This window comes from Tubulanus polymorphus, chromosome 4, assembly GCF_964204645.1.
Source record: "Tubulanus polymorphus chromosome 4, tnTubPoly1.2, whole genome shotgun sequence".
In the NCBI taxonomy this organism is placed as follows: domain Eukaryota; kingdom Metazoa; phylum Nemertea; class Palaeonemertea; order Tubulaniformes; family Tubulanidae; genus Tubulanus; species Tubulanus polymorphus.
In genome coordinates, this window is record NC_134028.1 from 11,202,093 (window position 1) to 11,226,417 (window position 24,325).

The following is a 24,325-nucleotide window of genomic DNA, read 5'->3' on the forward strand; positions in this document are numbered from 1 at the left end:
GTTAAACGATGAAACCCCTGGACCAGAAATGGACAAAGGGTTAACAGAAATTATAGAGAAAAGGTTCTCTAAAGCCCTGAACGTTGAAATGATGAGGGCCAAGGAAAAGACCTACCCGGTACCCAAAAATTGCGAGGCATTAACCACGCCTCGGGTTAATACGGAAATTTGTCCCAAAATAGGGGCCGCTGCGAAAACGCGTGACTTAAAACTCGCCAATACCCAGTCTGCAGTAATGAAAGGGGCCATGGCGGTGGCTTTGACAACTGAAAAGTTACTAGCCAAACGAAATGGCGGGAAATTCTCGAAAGACGAAGTCGATGTAATGTTGAGAACATCAATTAATGCTCTTGCATTACTGGGCCATGCATCACATGAGTTGTCAATGCGCCGGCGGGAATCGATCAAGCCAGGATTAAAACCCAAATATTGGGGTCTCTGCAAAGACAATGTCCCGGTTTGTAAATGGCTGTTTGGTGACGACGTATCAAAAGCAATACGAGAAGCTAAACAAACCGATGACGTCGGCTATGAGGCCTTATGATAGTTAATGATAGTTAATCGCTTATGATAGTTAAAAATAATGACTATTTTAGCTTTGATTTTGGGGAATATACCCGATTTATTAAAAGTACAATTGATTCAGCCATATGGCAGGTGGAAAATTTTATTGGAGGACAAGTCCGATTCAAATCTGAAAGATGGGAGCAAATAACCAGTGATCAGGAAATACTGGGAACGATCAGAGGCTACAGAATTGATTTTATAGAAAAGCCTGTTCAGAATTTTGTTCCCAAAGAAATAAAGTTTTCCACAGCAGAAAATGTAGCTATTGAAGCTGAAATTTTGAAATTAACAAAAAAACAGGTCATTTCGAAATGTACTCATGAAGAGGGCGAATTTATATCGTCAATTTTTGTAAGACCTAAGAAGGATGGGTCATATAGAGTTATTCTGAACCTCTCAAAACTTAATAAGTATATTCGGTACCATCACTTCAAGATGGATACACTTAAAACTGTTACTGAAATGATGACTCCAGGGTGTTACATGGCAACGATGGATTTAAAAGATGCTTATTATAGCATCCCTATAGCCGTAGAGCACCAAAAATTTTTGAAATTTTATTTTAATGGTCAACTTTACAAGTATACCTGCTTCCCTAATGGGTTAAGTCCGTGCCCTAGGGCATTTACAAAATGCTTGAAGCCTGCTCTCTCTTTGTTGAGGGCGGAGGGGAAGCAATCTGTTGCATATTTAGATGATATATATATGCAGGGAAATAATCTTCCTGATTGCGCTAGTAATGTTAAAACATCAGCACCGCTAATGACGGACCTGGGATTTGTAATACATCCAGACCCTGAAAAATCTGCACTGCTGCCAGCCCGGCAGCGTGAATTTATTGGATTCATGCTTGATTCTGTCTATATGTCAGTTTCACTGACCTTGAAGAAAGAAGATAGGGTTAAATTATCTTGCCAACAACTAATTGACACAAAAAACCCTAAAATAAGACATGTGGCAGATGTGGCTTGATGGTCTCGTCATTTCCTGGGGTAGAATACGGCCCTTTACATTATCGAAGTATTGAACATGATAAAACCATTGCCCTGAAACTGCACTGTGGTGATTTTGATTGCACTATGCAACTATCTGATGATTCGATGGCTGACCAACACTGGTGGGTGGCTTTTGTTGGTCAGAGTAAAAAACTGATTTCACACGGAAAACCTGATCTGACTGTTTATTCTGATGCCTCGAATACAGGGTTCGGTTACTCATCACCTGACCTGAATCTGTCGGGCGGTGGTATCTGGAAATCAGCAGAGCAGCTGCTGCATATTAACGCTTTAGAGATGAAAGCTGCTGAATTGGCGCTAATGGCCCTGGGTCGAAATAAAAAAGGCAAGCACATTAGGCTTATGGTCGACAATACCACTGCTGTGTCCTATATTAGAGAGATGGGTGGCTCACATTCTTTAAAATGTAATGAGGTAGCTAAGAGAATATGGTCATGGGCCATAGCTAATAATGTATGGTTGAGTGCATCACATGTACCTGGAATTGAAAATATATGTGCTGACAGAGAATCCAGGGTGTTTAAATTAGAGATAGAATGGGCTCTTAACCCCAAAGTGTTTGAACAGATATTAGAGAAACTGTCAGAAATTAAATTAGAGATTGATTTATTTGCAACGAGACTGAATCGTAAATTGCCCAGCTACGTTGCCTGGAAGCCTGACCCGGAGGCAGTGGCTATTGATGCTTTTATGCTGGACTGGTCACTGTATAAATATTTGTATATTTTCCCTCCTTTCAGCCTTATCCCCAGAGTACTACAGAAAGTTTCAGAGGATCAAGCAACCTCGATGTTAATTGTACCGGACTGGCCGACGCAGGCTTGGTACCCTACTCTGTTGAGACTGTTATGTGCGGAACCGGTGATTCTTCGGGCCAACAAGAGACTATTAATAATGCCACAAGATTCGGAAATGGTCCATCCTCTAGCAACAAAATTGAGCCTTCTGGTATGCATTGTGTCAGGAATGCATTGCAAGCGAAAAACATTTCTGGAAAATCAGCTGAAATTATACTGCATTCATGGCGGGCATGTACAAAGAAACAATACGAGACCTATTTTCGGAAGTGGGAGAAATATTGTGCTAGACGGAGTGTCGATACGTTTCAACCCAATATCAGTGATGTATTAGAATTTTTGACTGAGTTATATGAAAGTAACATTGGTTATAGTGCTATTAATACTGCGAGGAGTGCACTCTCGTCAATTATAATTCTAGAAGGGCACTGTACAATCGGTAATCATCCTCTCGTTTCTCGGTTTTTGAAGGGTGTATTTAATTTGCGACCTTCGTTGCCGAGATATGTAACTACGTGCGACATTAGCCCTGTTTTGGTATATTTAAAATCACTGGATTTAGACTCACTGACTCTGGAGCCACTTACTTTGAAACTAACATTTTTGTTGGCGATTTTATCAGGGCAGAGAGTTAGTACTATTCAATCTTTGAAGATCAAAGACTTAACTTTTTGCGAAAACAGATGTGTTTTTTATATAAGTTCACTACAAAAGACGTCAAAACCAGGACGTCATGAATCGCATCTTACATTCAATACGTACGCTGATAAGAATTTGTGTTTGTGTTCTCATTTAAGACGATACATAAATCTGACCAGAGACTTCCGGGATTGCTCTGGACAGCTGTTGATTAGCTTCATAAAACCGCATGGATCTGTTACTACTCAAACCGTTTCCAGATGGATCAGGCGTGTTCTCGAGGATGCAAATATTGATGTGTCGGTTTTTGGCGCGCACTCGGCTAGAGCTGCGGTTGGCTCTGGCCTTAAATTGGCGGGAATTCCCGTTGATAGCATACTTAATAGTATTGGCTGGCAGAATGAAAAAACTTTCGCTAGATTCTATGATAAAGACGTTGAAAGCAAATTTGTATTAAGTGATTCCCTACTGTCAATTATGTAGTTATTATAGGCTAAATATATCTGCTGCATGTTATATACATATATATACATCAAAATTAAGGTGGTTGTCTTCTTTGTGACACAAAGTCTCATATCTGGCTTCTCGTGATCAAGGCTTTCAAATCTCATGGGATTCTGTAGTGACCTAATTACTGGTGAGATAGAATTAGGAAATTAAACGAACTTACCTGTAAGTGAAGTTTGATTGAGATTCTATCGAATCAGTAATGGGGAACGAAGGAATCACATGCCCACCGCTTACAAAAAATTTGACAATTACTGTACAGTTTTGTGTGTTTCCCGGCCCAATGTTTCTTGACCACTCAAAGCTATTTAAAGACTGACTCGCGATACCACATGCGCTATCTCTTGTGATTCCTTCGTTCCCCATTACTGATTCGATAGAATCTCAATCAAACTTCACTTACAGGTAAGTTCGTTTAATTTCCTAATTATGACGAATGGGCGAATAAAGGGCAATTAAACCATTATTGCTAAAAGGTTGATTTTACGAAAGGGCAAATGGGCGATCTCATATTCAATGAGACCAAACACTAAATTTTTTTCAAAATAGAGAAATATTTATTAATGTTGATAGAAATGATAAAGCTTTAACAAATGATACCAAATAAGAAATAATGGCATACATACATGTATTTACTTGTTTTTAGCAGTTTGAATTCAAAGAATTCAGACATACTATAACCAAAATGTGCAATTTTCCCATTCTCTCTTTCATCTTATTTCTGACGAAACTCATCAAAAATGGTTAGGCGTGTTGATTTCAGCAAACGACAGCCATCTAGTATCTGATGAGGACAGTTTTTGGGCTTCATGTGTGGCTCGGGTAGATGTTTGAACCAAATATCAAGACAATCACTCGAAGTGTCTTCAAAACTTCCCAAAATAACTGTATTCGGTATATGGACGAAAAGTGAATGCAGTAGTGCGCTGGGACTAAAGTTCTAAGTGGGCTAATGATATTTCCTGCTCTTTGCAACCCTGTAAACTTGAAATTGAAGTATGACTTCAGTATGATGTCATCTTCTCACAGTCTGTCTTGGTAATTTTTGTAAAAACTTGGTAAACTCTGTAAACTGCATTTGTAGCTAATCTTAACACTTTTTATGTTTTACGATAGTTCATCCTAACTAGGTAATAAGCATAATTAGATAAGTTGAATTTTGCATATCTTAAACCACCAAAAAGTTCTAACAATAACCTACAATCTTTTCTGAGAGCGATATGCTGTGGCTCGAATAGATATTGAGGTGTAAAGGTTGGAACATGGCATGTAAATTGAGTTGAATTACAGCAAAAACAGTTGGCCAGAAATTTTCAGTATAATCTGGCAGCACCAAAAGGGTTAAATATGTCTAGAAAATAGATGAAGCATAAGAAAATGGGAAATATGCTATATCAATTCATAATTTTATCAGAAAATGGGACTAACATAGATACCCATTTGTAAATAGACATGCAAACAAACATACAAATACTGCACACTACACGATAAGCCTTTTTACAGTTTTTGCCCCGTTTGATTTTCTTATTTCGTCCATATCTCTGGATAGGATTGAGATAGAAACAAAGTGAAAATATCGATGAACTTGGCTGATAATTAAATTTTTTATGATATCACTCATTTATCAAATTAATGCAACAATGTGCGCTGGTGAAGTTATAAACATTGATATCGTCTTCCCGATAATTCAACTTGAATTATTGCCCATGTCATTCAAAAGTTCGTAATTCTTATAAATTTTTATCGACATTTTTGAAATTTTCAGGATCGATAGACATCTATATGTGGTGTTATGTGCTTTTTACCATTTTCAATTATCTTTATTAGTTTTCAAGTAATTGCTAGTCAAACTTGAACAATACATTTTCTCTAGTATTGCTGAAGTATATACGTGTGTGTTACTGTGTAAATGGAGGGAGTGCTTTCCAGCGAAAGTTAAGTTGCGGTAGCAATCAGAAAACAAACTTCAATTTCAACAATGAAAATCGTTTTTTTAGAGGAAATCTTGATTAAAATAGGAAGAAATCATTTGGATCAAAATGAGTGACTTTGCAGATATAAGAGATTTTGAAGAGTCAAGCACTGGTATTTTAAGAAATTTTTTATGTAATAGAAGACTCTCCACTCAAGGCAGAAAAGAAGAGTTAGTTGCGCGGTCGTTTGCTGCATGGGAGCAAAATGTTCCTCTCAAACTAAAAACTGCGGATATACAAAGACAGCTTGCAAATGATTATGAGAAGATTCTAAAAAATATCAATAACGAAGATCCACTTGAGTTGAAACATTGGCATGTGGTGAAAGATGAAAAAAATCTACAGAACCTCGACTTAGGTAAAATATTTCCTTTCATCATTAGAAATAGAGAATTTGGCGTCGACTATGTTGGAAGGTATAAACTCTGCAAGGCATACTCATATTTCAAGAGTGGATTTGTAGGAAAAATGAAATATTGCCAGTGTTCCAACGCAACTGTTATTTCCGCCGACATTACGCCTTCCCAGAGAGTTCGAGGAGAAGCTAGATGTCCGTGGATAGCGTTCAGTAAATCCGGAGATATATTGGCTGCATGGTGTACATGTCCTGCAGGATTTTCACAAACGTGTAATCAAGTTGCTGCGTGTCTTTATAAAGTAAATGAAAGTATCGAAGCCATGAATAAATCGCCCGCCTGTACTGATATTCCGTGCACCTGGAACCAACCGGCATCAGATATTACGCCTGTTAAGATCAGGGACTTGAAAATTCGATGCGACAATTTGGGTAGCGGTGATCAGATTAGTGCGTGCAAAACATTTGACCCACGCCCAGAAGGTTACAGACAGGTAAATTCGTTTTATCCATTGATTTAAATATGCAGTATTTTTTATGAGAGTTAAAATCAATTATTTTTCAAACTGATGATATCGCTTTTTCAGATCGCAGATATCGCTGGGAGAATGGAGAGGATGCATGTAGTATGCCCGCATGCAGCATTCTTAACCGGCATAGTTGACCAAACTGATGATTTCGCCAGACGGTCAAAGCTACCGTTGAATCTTCCACAAGCGGTCAACAGAATGTTATCATCAGGTATCCCTATGGCTGTATCGGATATTCTCCATTCACTACTACTTCAAGGCGAACAAAGACGCATAATAGAAGAAGCAACCAGGAATCAACGCAACAACAGACTTTGGAAAGAGCAACAACTCGGCAGGATCACAGCCTCCATTTCTCACATAGTGTACACCAAATTCGAGTCCCTAAAAAAGAATAAGAGGCCCATTAAAACATCGCAACTTGTGGCTGACATCATTTACGGCACAGCTCATAATGCATTAGATTACTTACAAGCCATACGTCATGGAATTCGTCATGAAAATGATGCGCGACAAGCTATGACTGTGCGATTCAGCGTTCATCACAAAGAATTCAAGCTAAAGAGGACAGGTTTTATGGTAAGATAATGTTACTTATTTCCAATTTTAAGTCTTACTAGACTTTATCCGTAAACGTTTATTGAACGCAGCTCTATTTACATGAAAAAAATCCATATCTTTTCAGGTACATTCAGATTTACCATTCATCGGGGCTACGCCCGATAATAAGACATTCTGCACCTGCTGCGAACCAAGTTTGGTGGAAATCAAATGTCCTCTGGTCGTATACAATACGGACATTAATCAAACGTACGAACGATTGCCATATCTTCAATCAAAAAATGGTGAGATAAATCTGAAGAGAACGCATAATCATTACACTCAAATTCAATGTCAGCTCGCGTGTTACGAAATGGAATCTGCATATTTTGTGATTTGGACTGGTTACGCTCAAGACCCATTACTTATCGAAAAGGTAGGCTATAATACGTTTACGAATTTACTCAAACATTTTGGGTGTGATTTTGGATTCTGGCAGAAAATGTGTGTATAACCTTACATTTCTATTTTTAGATTGAATTTGATCGCAGTTTCTGGTGCAAAGTGTCAGAGAACTTAGAATACTTCTACATGAATTTTGTTTTGCCTGCAATGACACTTAAGCCGCTATTTTTCTGTTCAATCTGCAAGAAAGTGTGTGTCGAAATAAGAGAAATGGCTGGGGATGAAGATGAATCCATCCAATGTACAAATTGCAAGTTATGGTTCCACACAAGTTGTGTTCATGTCAAGCAATCTGTTATTTCTTGGAACTGTGATGTCTGTAGAGAAAAACCAAATTACTGTTAGATTATGTACAAGTTTATAATTCTGTTATTTATCGATTAATCAAACACAAAACAAATGAATAATTATTTCACAGCGAATTTGAAAAGTCAAAGTTTTTGTTTTCGAACTTCAGTCACAGAGAGGCGGAAGAAGATTGCACAATGCCGAACAAACAATAATGATATCATCCATCAATGGTAATACTTTAATCGGAATAGTTGAAGTAAGCATACGATAGTTCTTGATCCTGCCAATACATTTTTCGACGTAGATTCTCGTGTTCGCGATTCGCGATGTAGATGTCATGTCATCTGATGTGAGCTGTGATCCAGACTGGAGACTTGGTGGTATCGATAATGTTGCTCTGGCTAACATGAGTTCTTCTTGAATTTTAAAACCACGATCTGCCATTATCTGATCGTTTATCTCGAGCATATCTAGAAAGCCACTATCTTTAACAATAAATTTGTCACTCGCGCGACCTCCATATCAAGAAGAAATATAGCGTATCAATCCCGTTGGAGACATTGCTACCAAGAACTTAACCGTACAGTGGTGTTTGTAGTCACTATACAACTGTGCCTGTATATCCAGTGCGGAGGGAACGTCCACAAAAATTTTGGTACAATCTATTATGCATCTGGTGTTTGGAAACCACTTCACAAACGGTGCCGGCAATCCTCACTCACGTCTCTTTTAGTCGGCCACATAATCATCCATGATAGTTCCCTTGACATTAGACATATCCAGGTATTAAAAACCCTTGAAATGTGTCCTGGGCTCACATGAAATCGAAATCCTAGATCTTCGACTAACAAACCAAGTCTCAGTCTCATAACCACCATCAAAAACTCCTGCTCGTATGACAACTTTCTTTGTGGTCCTCTATTAGTCTTAGGTTGTTCAAAGTTTTCATCCTTTCTCCAGTATTTCATTACTGAAGCAACTGGTAAAAGCCATTCGAATACCATTTCGAACACACCCCGGCTCTCAAAGCCAGTGAAAAACCGTACGTCACACTCCTTGCATATGTCTTCAAATAACAAACTCGGTTGAACTGTTTGCGTTGAGATTGCCACGGCCTCAGTTGCCTCCGTTTGCGTTGATATTCCGGTTTTCTTATATTCCTGCTTCTTGTATGGCTCATATTTCCGTGTTAGATTCCGTCTTGGCAGATTGTCACCTTCTTTCAATAAAAGTGTTGGAATATCTGGTTCAGTTTCATCGAAATGGTTTGAACAGATGTGATCGTTCGATTTTGGAACGAAATCACGATCACCAATACGAATTGCTGTTATCCACTTTTCTCTTGATGCAGCATTACAGGGGAACGAATGGAATTTCAATTGATTTACATGAGGAGCCTTGTACAAATGATCCGGCTTGTTTCGTTTATTTTCGCAGCTTTTCACAGAACATTTATCTTTCTTCCCCATTATTTTCGAAAACAAGTGCTCTTATTTCCATAGTTACGTTACATTGTGATGGCTAACAAAGTAGGAACCAGTAAAATTTTGAAATTTCCTGATACAAAGTTGCGCGTATGAGACTAGAGAAAATGTATTGTCCAAGTTTGACTAGCAATTACTTGAAAACTAATAAAGATAATAAAACGGTAAAAAGCACATAACACCACATATAGATGTCTATCGATCCTGACAATTTCAAAAACGTCAGTAGTATAGTCAGAGGGGGGTTCTGGCACAGCTAACTTTTGGGCTAACTGTGCTAATGTGAGCTAACTTTGAGCTAATGTAAGCTAACTTTTGGCTAATCTGAGCTAACTTTTGAGCTAATCTGAGCTAATGTCGGTTAACATCTGAGCTAATCTGAGCAAACTTTTGAGCTAATCTGAGCTAATGTTGGTTAACATCTGAGCTAATCTGAGCAAACTGTTGAGCTAATCTGAGCTAATATCGGTTAACATCTGAGCTAATTTGAGCTAATGTCGGTTAACATCTGAGCTAATCTGAGCTAACATTGAGCTAATGTGAGTGAATGAATGTTAATACCGAGCTAATGTGAACTAGTTATCGGGGTTATGTCTATGTGTTATATGGAGCTAATGTGGGTTAACTATTGAGTTAGGTATTTAGTTACCGGTTTTTATGGTAATCTATTGAGCTGGTGTGTGTGAAATTTAAAAACGAGATCATTTGAATATGGTTAAATCTGAATGAATATAAACATATGCAAATTATCAATTGTTTCGATGATTACGATCCTCGTTCTGAAAAATATCTGACGTCATGAGGGGTATATAACGTGTGTTCTCCAAAGGTGATTTCATTCGTTGAGTTGATCATGGATACGCACACAACTCCGGTGTTGAAACGAAACATGTCTGAACCTGATGCTCCAAAAAAGAGACCTCGAAGACTGAATTTCAAGAATTTAAAGCTAGATATTAACGCTGCTAAGCCTGGTATGTATGTGTAATTAATTTGTTTGTTTGTAAAACATCCTCTCCTCCTTTGAGTTATTTATTGTTTCACTTGTAATGTAACGATATTATCTTTTCTTTTGTCATAGATACAGTTGTTAAAGAGAATGCTTGTGTACAAACAGATATAAAACTGAGTGAGTCTAAAGAAGAATACGTCTATGCGAAAGCGGATGTGAAACGTCATTATCTGGGCAATTTAGTGTTTGCGTGTGTCAGCGAGTGGCAGGATGTTAAACGTGTTGACATACGAACTTATGAACTCAGTGATGACCTTCGATTATTTCCAAAGAAATGCGGCATTAGCCTACACCTGCAAGAATGGGCTAATCTCGACTGGCATAGAGATTCCATAAATTCCGCCATCAATTCGTTTAATGAAAGCAACAATAACAATAATATCATAGAGGATTTTCGATTACACGTCGGTAGGAACCGATACGTGACCGTGTTCAAACGTTTCAATAAGGTTATAATCGACATTAGATATTTTTGTTATATAGCTGCAACGGAACAACGAGTTCATACGAAAACCGGGATAGAACTATCTGAAAAACAGTGGGAGAAACTGATGAATATTTCTTTCGTTGATTTGGAACCTGAACTCGTTGGGATGAAAGCGTGTATGTTCAATGATGATCATCAGAATCAGATGGGTGCTCTCCAGTGTGTTTACTGTAATCCTCATCCTGTATTCCAAATCGATGATTAATGAATATATGTATCTCCTGTATCCTCAATCCATATATAGATAAATATCAAAAACTAAAGTCATGAATTATGTTAATAATCAAATGCTGGTTTTTTCTTTATTAATTTTAAAAAAGAATTATAGGGAAATTGGCATAAAAAAGTAGAAAAGGAAGAAAAAAACGGGAAAAGGTGCGCTTAGAGGGGGTACGAGTTAGATCCCATCCCTGAAATAAAAAGAAATATAGAAAACACTTATAACGATATTAAACCAATGGTTTACCAACTTTCATATAATCTTAAATAAATAGATAAATAAATAAATATATATATTAGTTAAATAGTTTAAAGTACAACTGAAAACATAAACGCATGTATAAGTGAGTGTAAATAAATCAATGTTTATAACTATGAATAAATAAAAATATGCAAATATATATTAAGTATAACGACTTGTTCTTTTAATGATGATTTATCTCCGGAATTTTATGATGACCATAAGCATATGTGCTTACACCATCATCTAGTATATAACGTTTGTCGTCGTATGGTGATAATCCGACTTTATTTAAATTAACTGAATGTAACTTATGATTGAAGCTCCGGATAGACCGCATGTTAGCCATCATACGTGATTGATTACGCAAGCAATCAACGTAGTTATTATGGGATACGGACTGCTTAACGACGTACTTCGCAACACCTTTTGCAGTTTTCTTTTCCACAAGTGTTCCGTTGTTAACAGGAGAAAGATATGTCATTGAATACATCTTACTCCGTAAACCGCAGAACACTTTAACGGGAAAAGAATTGGTCTCATCCTTAAGTTTGCCTAGTACTTTCTTATTTTTGTCCGAGAATAAAGGATGGCCGGTGGGATAGGCTGAAAAGTCGAACTGGTCGAAAATCCCCGCCATATCCGCGTACAAATCGTAGCTGCGAATAGCGTATGTTAAACTATCCGTATCTGTAAAAAGAAGTTTAGCGTTATCCCCGTATCCTGCCTTGATGGTGTTAAAATGAAAATCATACATTAACGTTTTGCTTATGTCTAAAATTGAAAAGCCAAGATACACAGACTTATCCAACTTGATTGAAATCTGCTGTTTTTTTACCCCCACAACATTCTCCGAAATAATGTTCCATGAAATCGTAGATGGCTTCGCTAGAGCTTTTCTCAATTTCCCCGGTTCGTTAATAATTTGGTAGTTGATTCGATTCCTAATGTTCTCCATTGTCTTGCCAAAACTTGCATTATTCAGTAATTTGTACATATCTTTCTCAAAATTGGATTTCGCATTTTTTCGGAATTCGGTATTCAAAGCAATGTACGGTGACATCCAGGCTGATTGTCGAAAATGGAGAACACGATGAATTTTGTTAATTTCATACCAAGTTTCATGTAAAGCCTCAAATTCGTAGTGTAGTAATGACAAGGATCTAATCCGTAGCTCTTATGAGCGAACTTGCGGAATTCCTCGAAAATATCTGAAAGTAGCAATACGTCGTTCTAAGATAGAGATCGTGATACTCGCCCATGTTTGCGTCAGGGTGTTGGTAAATGCCTCCTTAGGAGGGAGACTTGTCTCATTAAATTTCTCCGAACCTGTCATGTAGTCGTATTGGCAAACACCTTTACGTAACAAAAGATCAAGTTTATTGGCGGGGAACTCCGAGTTTAAATGAATGAATTTCTCTCTACCCGAATTGACCAAATTTTTCCGTAAGAGTACTGAGAGAGGTATTGAGAAATGCCAACGAGTCGATGAAGCGTAGGGGACCAAGTGTAAATCCGATAAACTTTTCAGTGTTCGTCGGGATCACTGAAATTCTATACCCCCTAAATTCAACCAAGCCCAATGATCTAATAATTTCATGACTGTCATAACTTTTCAAGTTATGAAATATCAGAGCTATGAAATTAGGAACCCTATAACTCAGATTACATGAATTACAAGCTGGGCCTCTGTATTTGCCGGTTATATGATCGTGATCCCGACATTTCTTACCATTTATGGTTTCCTTACATATATGACAAATATCAGTTGATTTGAAGTGTGTTTCATCGACGTCGTTCATAACCAAAGGTTGAGGATTTTTGTAGTCCTGTAATATTTCCTCTGCTTTTTCGAGGAGGGATGTTAGGAATTTCTTCATAACATCGTCTCCTCTATAAAGGACTGTCGGATGGGAATGTCTGGTGTCAGGGCCAACGACTTTAAAACAAAATCCAAACGGTTCATGAACCTGATAACGATATGTCCAAGATTGATTCTGGTTCAATTTACACCCCTCAATCGGTTCTAAAAACATTTCGAAGTCAGCATATATCACATATGGCAGTTTGTGCTGTTTTGTGACATTAACAAATTTCAAGACATTCTCATCTGTCGGTGACATGATTGTCTTTTGTATTCCTTGAATACAGTACCGAGTATGAACATCAAGATTCTCTTGCGATAAAAAAGAGTGCATGCACTTAAAACACCAAAAACATTTGGCTTTTTTTTTGTTTAAATGGAAAAGGAATTTACTAAGGTCATTTATCGAACAATAATGGGTGTTATCGTTATCAACTAGTAATAATAAATTAACATGATTTGTGCGTGGATTATCACTCAAACGACGAACAAAAATATTTCCATCCTCATAGGCAAATACGTTAACTGATATATCGTTTTGCTGTTCGAAAATGGGTATTTGTTCTACGGTTACTGGATAATTGATATTGTTCATATTCAATTCGTTTCTGTACCGTAAATACTTAGATACTCGTTGGGGGTTCGTGTCCATTCGGTGGAGGTGGGCGAGTATAGACCATAGAAAGCACATATTGTCGAAATTTTGGATATTTATAACCCCTCCTCGTGAAACGATTACACGAGGAGAGCGTATATACGAACATCCACCTAATGGTTCATAAATGCCGACGTGTAGATCGAACACTTCGACATAATCAAACCTCCAACGAGTACCCACAGTATTGTATTGTTCCAATAATTGGATCATTTTATTCTTAGCCTGATCCAAGAGCTCGTCAAATTGTTCACCATTGAAAGCACTTCGAGTGTGGCTAGTAAAATACACAGTCCTTTGTTGATGGACACCATCGATATCTTTTTCTAAAATTATATGAATGCTGGTAAACCATTTTATCCCACCCAATCTACTTAAATCATCTTTAAGCAGTCGGATGAGATGCGGTTTGAGTTCGTTATAAAATTTAATTAAATCAAACTTGTTGTTTTCAGTGGATGGGAACTCGTATTTTCGTACATACCCCGCTAAGGCGCCACCTTGCCGGATCCCGATGAGGGCGAGAGTTTCCTCATCAAGATCCGGTAACTCTTCCCATTCCCATTCCAGTGGTGCCCCTCCTACTGCTGCTGCTGCTGCTGCTGCTGGTGGTGGTGCCCCTACTGCTGCTGGCACTGCAGCTGCTGGCACTACTGCTGCTGGCACTGCTGCTGCTGGCACTGCTGCTGCTGGCACTGCTGCTGCTGGCACTGCTGCTGCTGGCGGCGCCCCTACTGCTGCTGCTGGCACTGCTGCTGCTGGCAGCGCCCCTACTGCTGCTGCTGGCGGTGCCGGTGCTTCAAGGACCAGTCGCCGTCGTGCCGCTGGGATTGGGAGGGGTCTCGCACAACGTGATTGGTGCCTGTCCCGGTAGGCCGTCGTGCTAAACCCCTCCCCGCATTTGGCACAAAGCGGTTTACTCTTTTCGTGCACCCGGTTAATGTGCCGGGATCTCGAGCTGGCGTGTGCGAACACCAGCTCGCACATTGTGCACCCATACTGCTTGGGTAGGGCGACTGGTCCTAAGCTGAGTCGTTCTGATACTTGTTTCTGTGCCATCTAAAGAGAAAGAAAGGAAGACAGAAATAAATATAATGTGTGGATAATAATCTTTAAAATGAACGTGTTTTGAATAGATTGCTGTTAATTTTGATTCTGTTAATCTGTGGTAAAAGGCTGGAAATAGCTGATTTACCGCCGACTAAATTGCAAGGATGGTTCACGTCGATTATCAATGGAATGACTGGTATCGGGAAGACAGTCTTTACTAAAAGATTGATTGAAGAAAGAATGTTCGATCCATTTCCCGATCGTATAGTTTGGGTGTACGCCGAAGATCAGGAAATCTATCACGATACAGAGGGAGCTGAGTTTATTAAGGGTTTAACAGAGGAATTGTACGAAAGTTTGTCAGGTTCAGAGACAACAAAACTACTTATTTTGGATGATGTATTGAACGAGTGCGACCCCAGATTATTGGAGACCATTTTTACACGTGGTAGTCATCATAGAAAACTTCAAGTGATTCTAATATCACAAACCCTTTTCCCGAGAGGACCTCATTTTCGGACAATATCATTAAACACGCATTATATAGTTCTATTCAAGCATCCGAGGGATCGACTCCAAGTAAAGACTTTAGCGATGCAGTCCGGGTTAGGTAAATCGCTCGAGGAGGCGTTTACAGATGCGACCTCAATTTCACCGCGTGGATATCTATTTTGTGATTTCAAACCACAAACGTCGGACAAATGGAGATTACGCACACGAATATTTCCAGCGAGGGATATCATATTTATTATAAGATAAAAAGTATTAAATAATGTAATTTCACGCGAACATCGTCAATTGATAAAATGAGGAACCACTTGCATTTGAAGGAATTCGCTCCTCACTTAAGACTTTTATGCGATGGAAAGAAAAATATGCGCGATGCGATTCTGTCATCATCGTCGAACAGATTAGTGAAAGTTATTTGCGAAGTCTGTATAAATTCATTAAGAGGGAATATCAAACACAGCGAATCGGATAAAAAGAAATTGAAGCGACATAAGAAGTGGATTCGAATAGACGAGTACCGATTAAATCGAAAAAATCATTAATCGTGCAAAAAGGCGGTTTCCTTGGACTGATACTGAAAGGAATCGGTCGACTACTCGGGTTTATGGAATGAAGAACGTTGAAAAACTTTACGTTGTTCCGGAATCATTTATTCCAATGATTGAAAAAATCACATCAACCGATGAAAAGCGAGAATCTTCGAGTGGCGAAACGAATCGCGTGAAAAATATAGAAAGTCAAATGTCCGATATCCTTCAAATGGATAATGATGTGAAGGACGATGTGAAATTGAAGATGTATAACGACGCGTTGAATAAACTAATGCAAATCGAAAAACATTCAAAGGAGTCGACGATCACTAATTCTAACATAGTAAGTAAAAGCAGTGCATTGAATACCGATCGTGATTTAAAACGAACTACCGAAACTAAAAGTGAATTCGACCAGGAAATTTTGAATAACGTACCGATAAACTATAGAAAGAAATCGGAAATGTTATTGGAGCGAATAAAGCGATATTCCGAAATATTGTCATGGACCGATAAGGGGGAGATAATAGTAAAAGGAGTCAAAAGAGATGATAGTAATATCGTCGATTTAATCAATCTCTGCATGACACCTAACAAGTCTGAACAAATGAACGGACTCGACGATTTCATCAAGGCATTACAAGATATGTCCGTTCCACAGACGTTTATCCCGAATAAATTCGTTAGAAATAAATTAATTAACAATCGCCCGAACGTTAAGAATGAATTCGAAGCAAAGATGACGAAGAGGAGGAGGATGACTACGCCATCTAAATATTCTAAAGATATAGATTTCGAAAATTGGATTTATATGTGAACATATTTTTGTTTAGGGTATTTGTAGAATATAATGATAATAATAATAGTAATAATAATAATAATAATAATGATAATAATAATAATAATAATAATAATAATAATAATAATAATAATAAAGCTAATTTATCATCGGATTACCATTTTTATTCGATAGTCGTTGATACGTTTTGATGAATCTAATGTTAGTTTCAAATTCTAATATACGTTGTCGTCATCGTTGTCGTCGAGTGATCTATATCTGAAAGAGAGTGAATGGAGAAAATTTAGATTCTATCTCATTTTATCCAAGTTCACTTAGTATCTAGCTCTCGTAATGGTAACATCAAAAATGATCGACGTTGTTAATGTAGTAGCGACTGCAAATCTTAATTGTAAGCTCAATCTAGAGGAGTTGTCTAGGACAATGTTAAACGTAGTGTACAACCCTCGTAAATTTAACGCATTAATTCTTAGGAATAAGCGCATCAGGGGCACGTGTCTATTATTCACAAGCGGGAGAATAGTATGTAACGGAGCAAAGTCATCCAGCGAGAGTTATACCAGTGTGCGACGATTTGCTAGATTGATACAAAAGATTAATACCACTGCCGCCGTTAGATTGACAGAATTTAAAATTCAAACAATGACAGGTGTTGCGAAAAACGGGAATTAAAGTTAACTTATCCCAACTACACACGTTATTAGGTGGACGATATGATCCGGAGATCACCCCCAGCCTCATATCTCGCTGTGGAAATGTTACATTTATAATACAACATAAGGGATGTGTGATTATTAGCGGGTGTAAATCTTTAAAGCAGATTATTTCGGTGTTGCCGCATGTGTTGTTCAATATGCATATGTGTGAATAATCGGGATAACGAAATGATGAAGTCTGATTGTTTACCGCAATCGCTCATTAACATTAATTGTAAAAAATTCAACATTTCGTGTTGTGTGCAACAGTCAAAAGTGGAAGACGATGTCGACTCGCCTGACCTCGGACTTGAAACAGATACTGAACAACCTGTACTACAACCCAGAAAACCCAAGCGCTTTCGGTGGTTTGAATGCATTACATCGCGCCGCGAAGCTGTCCGGAAATGAAATTGGTATAGACGTTATTAGAGACTTTCTGAAATCGCAAGAGGCATATACGCTTCATCGTCCTACTCGCGTGCGTTTCAAGAGGAATAGAACAATAGTATCCGGTATCAATCAACAGCATCAAATCGATTTGTGTGATTTATCGAATATATCTAAGTATAATAAAGGAATTAAATATCTACTGGTTTCGATCGACGTTTTTTCTAAATTCGCTTACGCCATACCCCTAAAGTCGAAAAATGGTGGAGAAGTTAGTAGCGCATTCGAAGGTATAGCGATTAAAAGTCGTATGAAAAAAGTTCAAAGTGATAAGGGCAAAGAATTTTTGAATGCACATTTTAGCAAGATAACAAAGAAGTATAACATTCATCACTTTACGAGCGAGGATACAGTGAAATGTAGTATTGTCGAGCGATTCATCAGAACGTTAAAGGGAAGATTATTCCGCTATATGACCGCGTACAAGACGAAAACCTATATAGATGTTCTTCCTAAGATTATAAATGCCTACAACAATTCGTATCATAGGTCGATAAAAATGAACCCGTCTCAAGTTAGTGAAAATAATGAGAAGTTGGTGTGGGAAAACCTATACGGAAAAAAGAGTCTCTTATGAACAAACAGTACAAGTTTTCTATTGGGGATACCGTCAGAATCGCGAGATATAAGAAAGATTTCGACAAGGGTTATTTACCCGGATGGTCGCACGAAATATTCTCGGTTTCAAAACAGATCCCGCACAACCCACCGACATATAACATTACAGATCAAATGGGTGAGCAGGTTCAGGGACAATTCTATCATCAAGAATTACAAAAAGTAATTAAAAACGACGATGTTTACCGAGTGGAGAAGATTATAAGAAGACGCGGTCGAGGAAGAAACCGCGAGTTGCCTGTGAAGTGGTTGGGATACCCGACGAAATTCAATTCGTGGATTCCGGCATGAGAAGAAGAATGCATGACTTTTATCTAACATTATTGAGCGATGGAAGCGTGGATGAATTTCCAGGAAACTCTCAAGAAAAGTTTAAAGTGAAATTGAGAGGGACGATTAACCTAGAAGGTAATTGGGAAGTCGCGTTAGTTCACATAAATTTCAATTGCGAATTCGACAACGTAATTACTGGAGAATTTTATGTGGACTCTGGTGATGGACAATGGAGCGACGCACCGGCGGCGAATAAAATACAACTAATGTATAATGAGATAAGCCAACGAGTTTCGATTAGATTATCCGATAACGCGAAAATTAAGTTCAGGAAGGAATTAGCCTGGGTGTTGGGCTTCCCTTCGATGCATGTAGTCGACGCCGACATTTTTAGTGATGATATTACCGAAACTAAAATCATAGGAAAAGCAAGTTCATCCGATAACTTCGGCTACGTCAAGGTCATAGCGTCTAGACCGGTCGACCTTATGGCCGATAATCATAACATCCTAATCTATTCAGAGTTAATTCAACATCAACAAGTTGGACACGATAGCGCACCTTTGTCAAGGATTGTAGGTGTAAACGATATAAATCAAACAGTTATAGATCGTGAATTTAGACGACCTTATTATCTTCCGCTCAGGAATAATCGACTGGACGTTATTGAAATCTATATGTTTAAGGACAGTGGTACTCCGCCCATCTTTAAAAGGGGCAAAGTATCCCTCGTGTTACATTTTAGACGAAAGTTGTTACTATGAAAACCGAATGTATCATAGATCAAGACGCTTGCTGTAATTATTATTTACGGCAGGCGGGTGGCGGGAATGATTTCTATCACGGTAGACCGATACAAAAAGGAGCAGGATTCGGATCTATTCTGGGAGGATTATTCAGGGGAGCGATCCCTTTGTTTAAGACAATTGCAAAGAAAGCAGCACCACATATAGTTAAAGCCGGTGTCAACACAATAGGTGACGTCATTGGTGGAAGAGATCTAGGAGAATCGTTATTGAATAATGGTACAACAGCCGTTCGAAATGTATTAAAAGCCCCGAATAATCAGAGAAAACGTAAAGTAAAATCGAAGTCGAATAGACGTCGTCGGGTGAAATGTCAATGTGGAACAATCGAAAGCCTGGAGGCATATTAATTAACTGATCGTTATCATTGTTAACATCTTCATTGTCATCGCCAACATCAACACCGATATAACATGGGTTTGAAAGTACACAAAGACACGCACCCTGCACTCAAGAGTGAATTGGACATCTTTTCACTGCCGATGACTAATATCACTATGGAGTCTGCACATTATGCTAAATATCAACCGTTAGCTACAATTACGGATAGCGGAAATATCGATTTTCTTATAACCGGTAACTCACAACATTATCCAGATTTAAACCACACGTGGTTAGATGCAACGTTTAAAATTGTAAAGGGCGACGGCAGTCCGATGAACAATGACAAAGCAGGTGATCCTGTAGCTGCCCTTATTAATTACGCTCAGTCACTATTCAGTGACGTCGAGGTACGATTCAACGATAAATGAATTAGTAATGGAATGGACTTACACCCGATTAGAGCCGCTATTGAGAACTTGATATTTTGTCAATCATCTACGAAACCGGGATGGATGGAAAGTGCTATGATATATAAAGACGAAGCCGGGCGTATGAACGATACAGATCCTAGAAGCGCGAATTGTAACTCGGGTCTCAAAGAACGTTATGATTTGCTGAAAAAGCCGAACAATCTCGTAAAAGCGCAACTTCGATTACACAGCGATGCGTTCGGACTAGATAAACTACTTCTCTCGAATGTAACGGTTAAAGTTAAGTTAATCAGAAGTAAGGATGCATTTTGTTTAATGTCCCCGAATCCAGATGTAAAGTTCGAAGTGAAAATTGAAAACGCTACATTAAATGTACGACGAGTACAACTAAGCCCGTCAATTCAGTTAGCGCATGAGAAAGCATTGTCCACTAGTAATGCCAAATACCATTTTGTAAAAACAAGCATTTTTCCGGTGAATAAACCACGTGGAGTACGCAGTGTTATAAGAGATAATCTGATAATTGGAAATTTACCGAGGAATATAATTATCGGATTCTGCTCGGACGAATCGCTGAGTGGAAGTTACGATAAAAACCCGTTCAACTTTAAACACTATGATATCGCTAGAATTGCGGTGTCCATTAATGGGTCGCAAGTTGAAGCATCGGCAATAAATTTCGAGTCGAAAGACTTGAGTGAAGGATATTTCTCATTGTTCATTGGCACCGGTATATTGTATCAAGATAAGACAATTGGAATAACCAGAAAAGATTATGCTAACGGATATTTCCTAACCGCATTCGATGACACCGGATTTCGGATTCAGTGACCTGGCTATCAGTAAAAAGGGTTCCCTTCGCGTGGAATTGGAATTTTCAAAACCTCTACCGGAAAATATTAATTTACTATTATACACCAATTTTGATGAAGTGTTGGAAATTACAAAAGACCGCACTGTTGTCACAGATTTTTAAAAAGATGTTGTATACCGATCAATTAATTAATATTTTACGCGAAGATACTTGTGCGAACAAATTGTTTAAAGGTGTCTACGCAGCTGATCGTTTACCCGAACCTCCTGAGTATCCCAGTATTTTTATTGTAAACTCTCAAAATAGTGATAAGAGCGGAGAACATTGGATTTGTTTTATAATATTTGCAAATAAACAAGGTTATTTCCTAGATAGTTACGGACTACAACCGCAATTCTATAATATTATATTAAGAAACTATTTACATACACACTGTCATTACTGGGATTATTCTCGAGTTAGAGTACAAAGTTTGTTTAGTACAAATTGCGGATATTATTGCATATATTTTGTAACTCTTCTCTCACACGGTATGTGTTTTCCCGAGATATTCAGTAGTTTTAGTAAAACTGATTACGAGTATAATGATTATTATGTTAAACAATTTGTTAGCAAGTATTTCATTAGAATGTAAATTTCATCTTAAAAAAGTGATAAAAAATTGTAAAATATTTTTCGATACAATGCAAAAATTTCGGTAACGAGTATACATATTTCACATTGAGAATATCTAAACATAAGAATTATGTAGAATTAAGGAAAATAATACGTAGCTTACCTTAGTAAATGAGTTTTCTTTCCTTAGTCTCCTTTGGTGACGATAATGTCGATGATGATGATGATAGCGTGGTTCTGCATTGTTGGATACTTCGACGCGTTGGAACGAAAAAGACCGTGTTGCGGTAGTCGGCATTTTTAAATGTTCGATCAACAATAGGATGTTAAAATTTACCAATCAACGTAATTTTTAAGTTACCACAGAATCATACCATTGGTCTACTTTAAATCACGTGATACAGATGTCCGACGATAAATTCATTTATGATAGTATTCTCGGAAGCAAAACCTAATAAATCACATTGAACCCAGTATTCATGATGAAGATTATAAAGAGAAAAAATGCCATTACCGTCGGTGGGAACTCTCGAAATTACACCGGAGTGTTATTGTTCTGTATTCTCATTAACAGGTCATCTGAGTTCGCATATCCCAACTATCATGTTAGCCCCTATTGTTATTCAACTACATTCACCATCACATCCACTCCTGTCTGTTAAATTCATAGAATTTCAGACACATTCAATAAAAATATCTTGCTATACTTATAGTTTTGTCTCCCCTGTTTAATTAACACTCGAAATAATTACATCATACTTACATCATACATACCATACTTATAACATATACTTTGTTCTATCAGATTTTACTGAACCCCCTTTCACAATACTTTCAGAAATTTACTCATATACCAGAAATAGTATAAACAACCCGCTGTTAACCCTCATCAGCACAACAATAACACACATTAGCTCAATAGCTAACTCAATAGTTAACCCACATTAGCTCCATATAACACATAGACATTAGCCCGATAACTAGTTCACATTAGCTCGGTATTAACATTCATTCACTCACATTAGCTCAATGTTAGCTCAGATTAGCTCAGATGTTAACCGATATTAGCTCAAATTAGCTCAGATGTTAACCGACATTAGCTCAGATTAGCTCAAAAGTTTGCTCAGATTAGCTCAGATGTTAACCGACATTAGCTCAGATTAGCTCAAAAGTTAGCTCAGATTAGCTCAAAAGTTAGCTTACATTAGCTCAAAGTTAGCTCACATTAGCACAGTTAGCCCAAAAGTTAGCCGTGCCAGAACCCCCCTCTGACTATACTACTAATGTCGATTAAAATTTATAAGAATTACGAACTTTTGAATGACATGGGCAATAATTCAAGTTGAATTATCGGGAAGACGATATCAATGTTTATAACTTCACCAGCGCACATTGTTGCATTAAATTGATAAATGAGTGATATCATAAAAGATTTAATTATCAGCCGAGTTCATTGATATTTTCACTTTGTTTCTATCTCATTCCAATCCAGAGATATGAACGAAATAAGAAAATCAAACGGGGCAAAAATAGGGACAAAAAATTCAACAATGCGGACCCGGCGGGTACCCAAAAAATGGCGCCTGGAAACTGTAGGTAAAAAGGCTTATTATCTACATTTTCAAATATAGGCTACAAAGAAATTTCGAACATAATGCAGATATCAACACTTGGCATCTGAACCAAACACCCCAGAAATTCGATACTTTATCACAATTCGAAATTTTGATTATTCAAATCCACTTCAAGGAATTTCTACATTTCTAATCTACCAATCTAGTTTGAATGAGCAAATTACAAATGCCATATATTAGTAATTTCACAACACACCAATATTGACCACTAAGACTTAGAACTACAAAAGTAAATGTTGGAACAGTTGGTTGCAGGATACTGATGACCTATATTGATACCTGCATAAAGCAGAGGCGGATCCAGAGGCCAACTTTGAAGAACTTGTCACATCCCAATAAAGAACTTTCATGTCCAAGGCAATTAGGTGTATCCCTGCACTGAAATGTGCCAATTATCTTTGTTGACAAAATGAAAAAAAAATGTGCCCAAAAAATTTGATGGACATGTACAAGTCTCACAGGTCCCCCTGGATCCAACCCACTATAAAGCATGAAACGCATATATAGATTATGCCCTAATATCGTTGTATCATTCACCTAAACTGTGAAAACCACAACCTTTGGTTAGCTGCTTGAGATCAAACATGAGCAATGTTATATGAGTAACCTCTATACAGACACATAGAAGAAATAATATGCTCATAGGTTCCCTTCTGGAAAGTCCCAAAAAGTAGCAGTTTCTACATTATTATCATATGAATAATGGATCTCCATATTCATCCTAGCATTGAACGACTAAAATCGTCAGTGTATCGGCTGAGGAGCTGTGCAGGTGGAGATATAGTTTAATATGCAGTGCAGTCATGCATGCCACAGAGCTGATTGCCTCAGATTGCTGTGTGCCTGGACAAATGCTTAAATTTGTTCGACAAATCATATGATAGCCAAACGTCGCTGTGATATGGTAGTTTGACATCGGTTACCAATTTTCTCATTTTTTGGTAGTGATTAGAACAGCAGTTGAGACCTATGGGTGCCATCTTTATTTAGTACATTGGTAGCACAGTGGTATCTAACACAGTGATCATTTCAACATTTCAATCAAGGTGGTCTCAAATGTGTACTTGCCTCACATTCACATGGTTGCTGTTCATGTCAATGCATGAAATAATGTATCCAATTCAATTCACAAAA

The 24,325-nt window shown here is 37.9% G+C and overlaps 2 protein-coding genes across 5 annotated transcripts in view; both read right to left on the reverse strand.

Annotated features, from left to right (window-relative positions):
- The window catches only part of LOC141903166 (phosphoribosyl pyrophosphate synthase-associated protein 1-like), a 104,379-nt gene that overhangs the window by 16,809 nt on the left and 63,245 nt on the right, over positions 1 to 24,325 (reverse strand). The window lies entirely within an intron of this gene.
- Positions 8,147 to 9,173, reverse strand: LOC141903167 (uncharacterized). Its single transcript, XM_074791192.1, has one exon. The coding sequence runs from the start codon at positions 9,147 to 9,149 to the stop codon at positions 8,373 to 8,375; it is 777 nt and encodes a 258-aa protein (XP_074647293.1). The 5' UTR covers positions 9,150 to 9,173; the 3' UTR covers positions 8,147 to 8,372.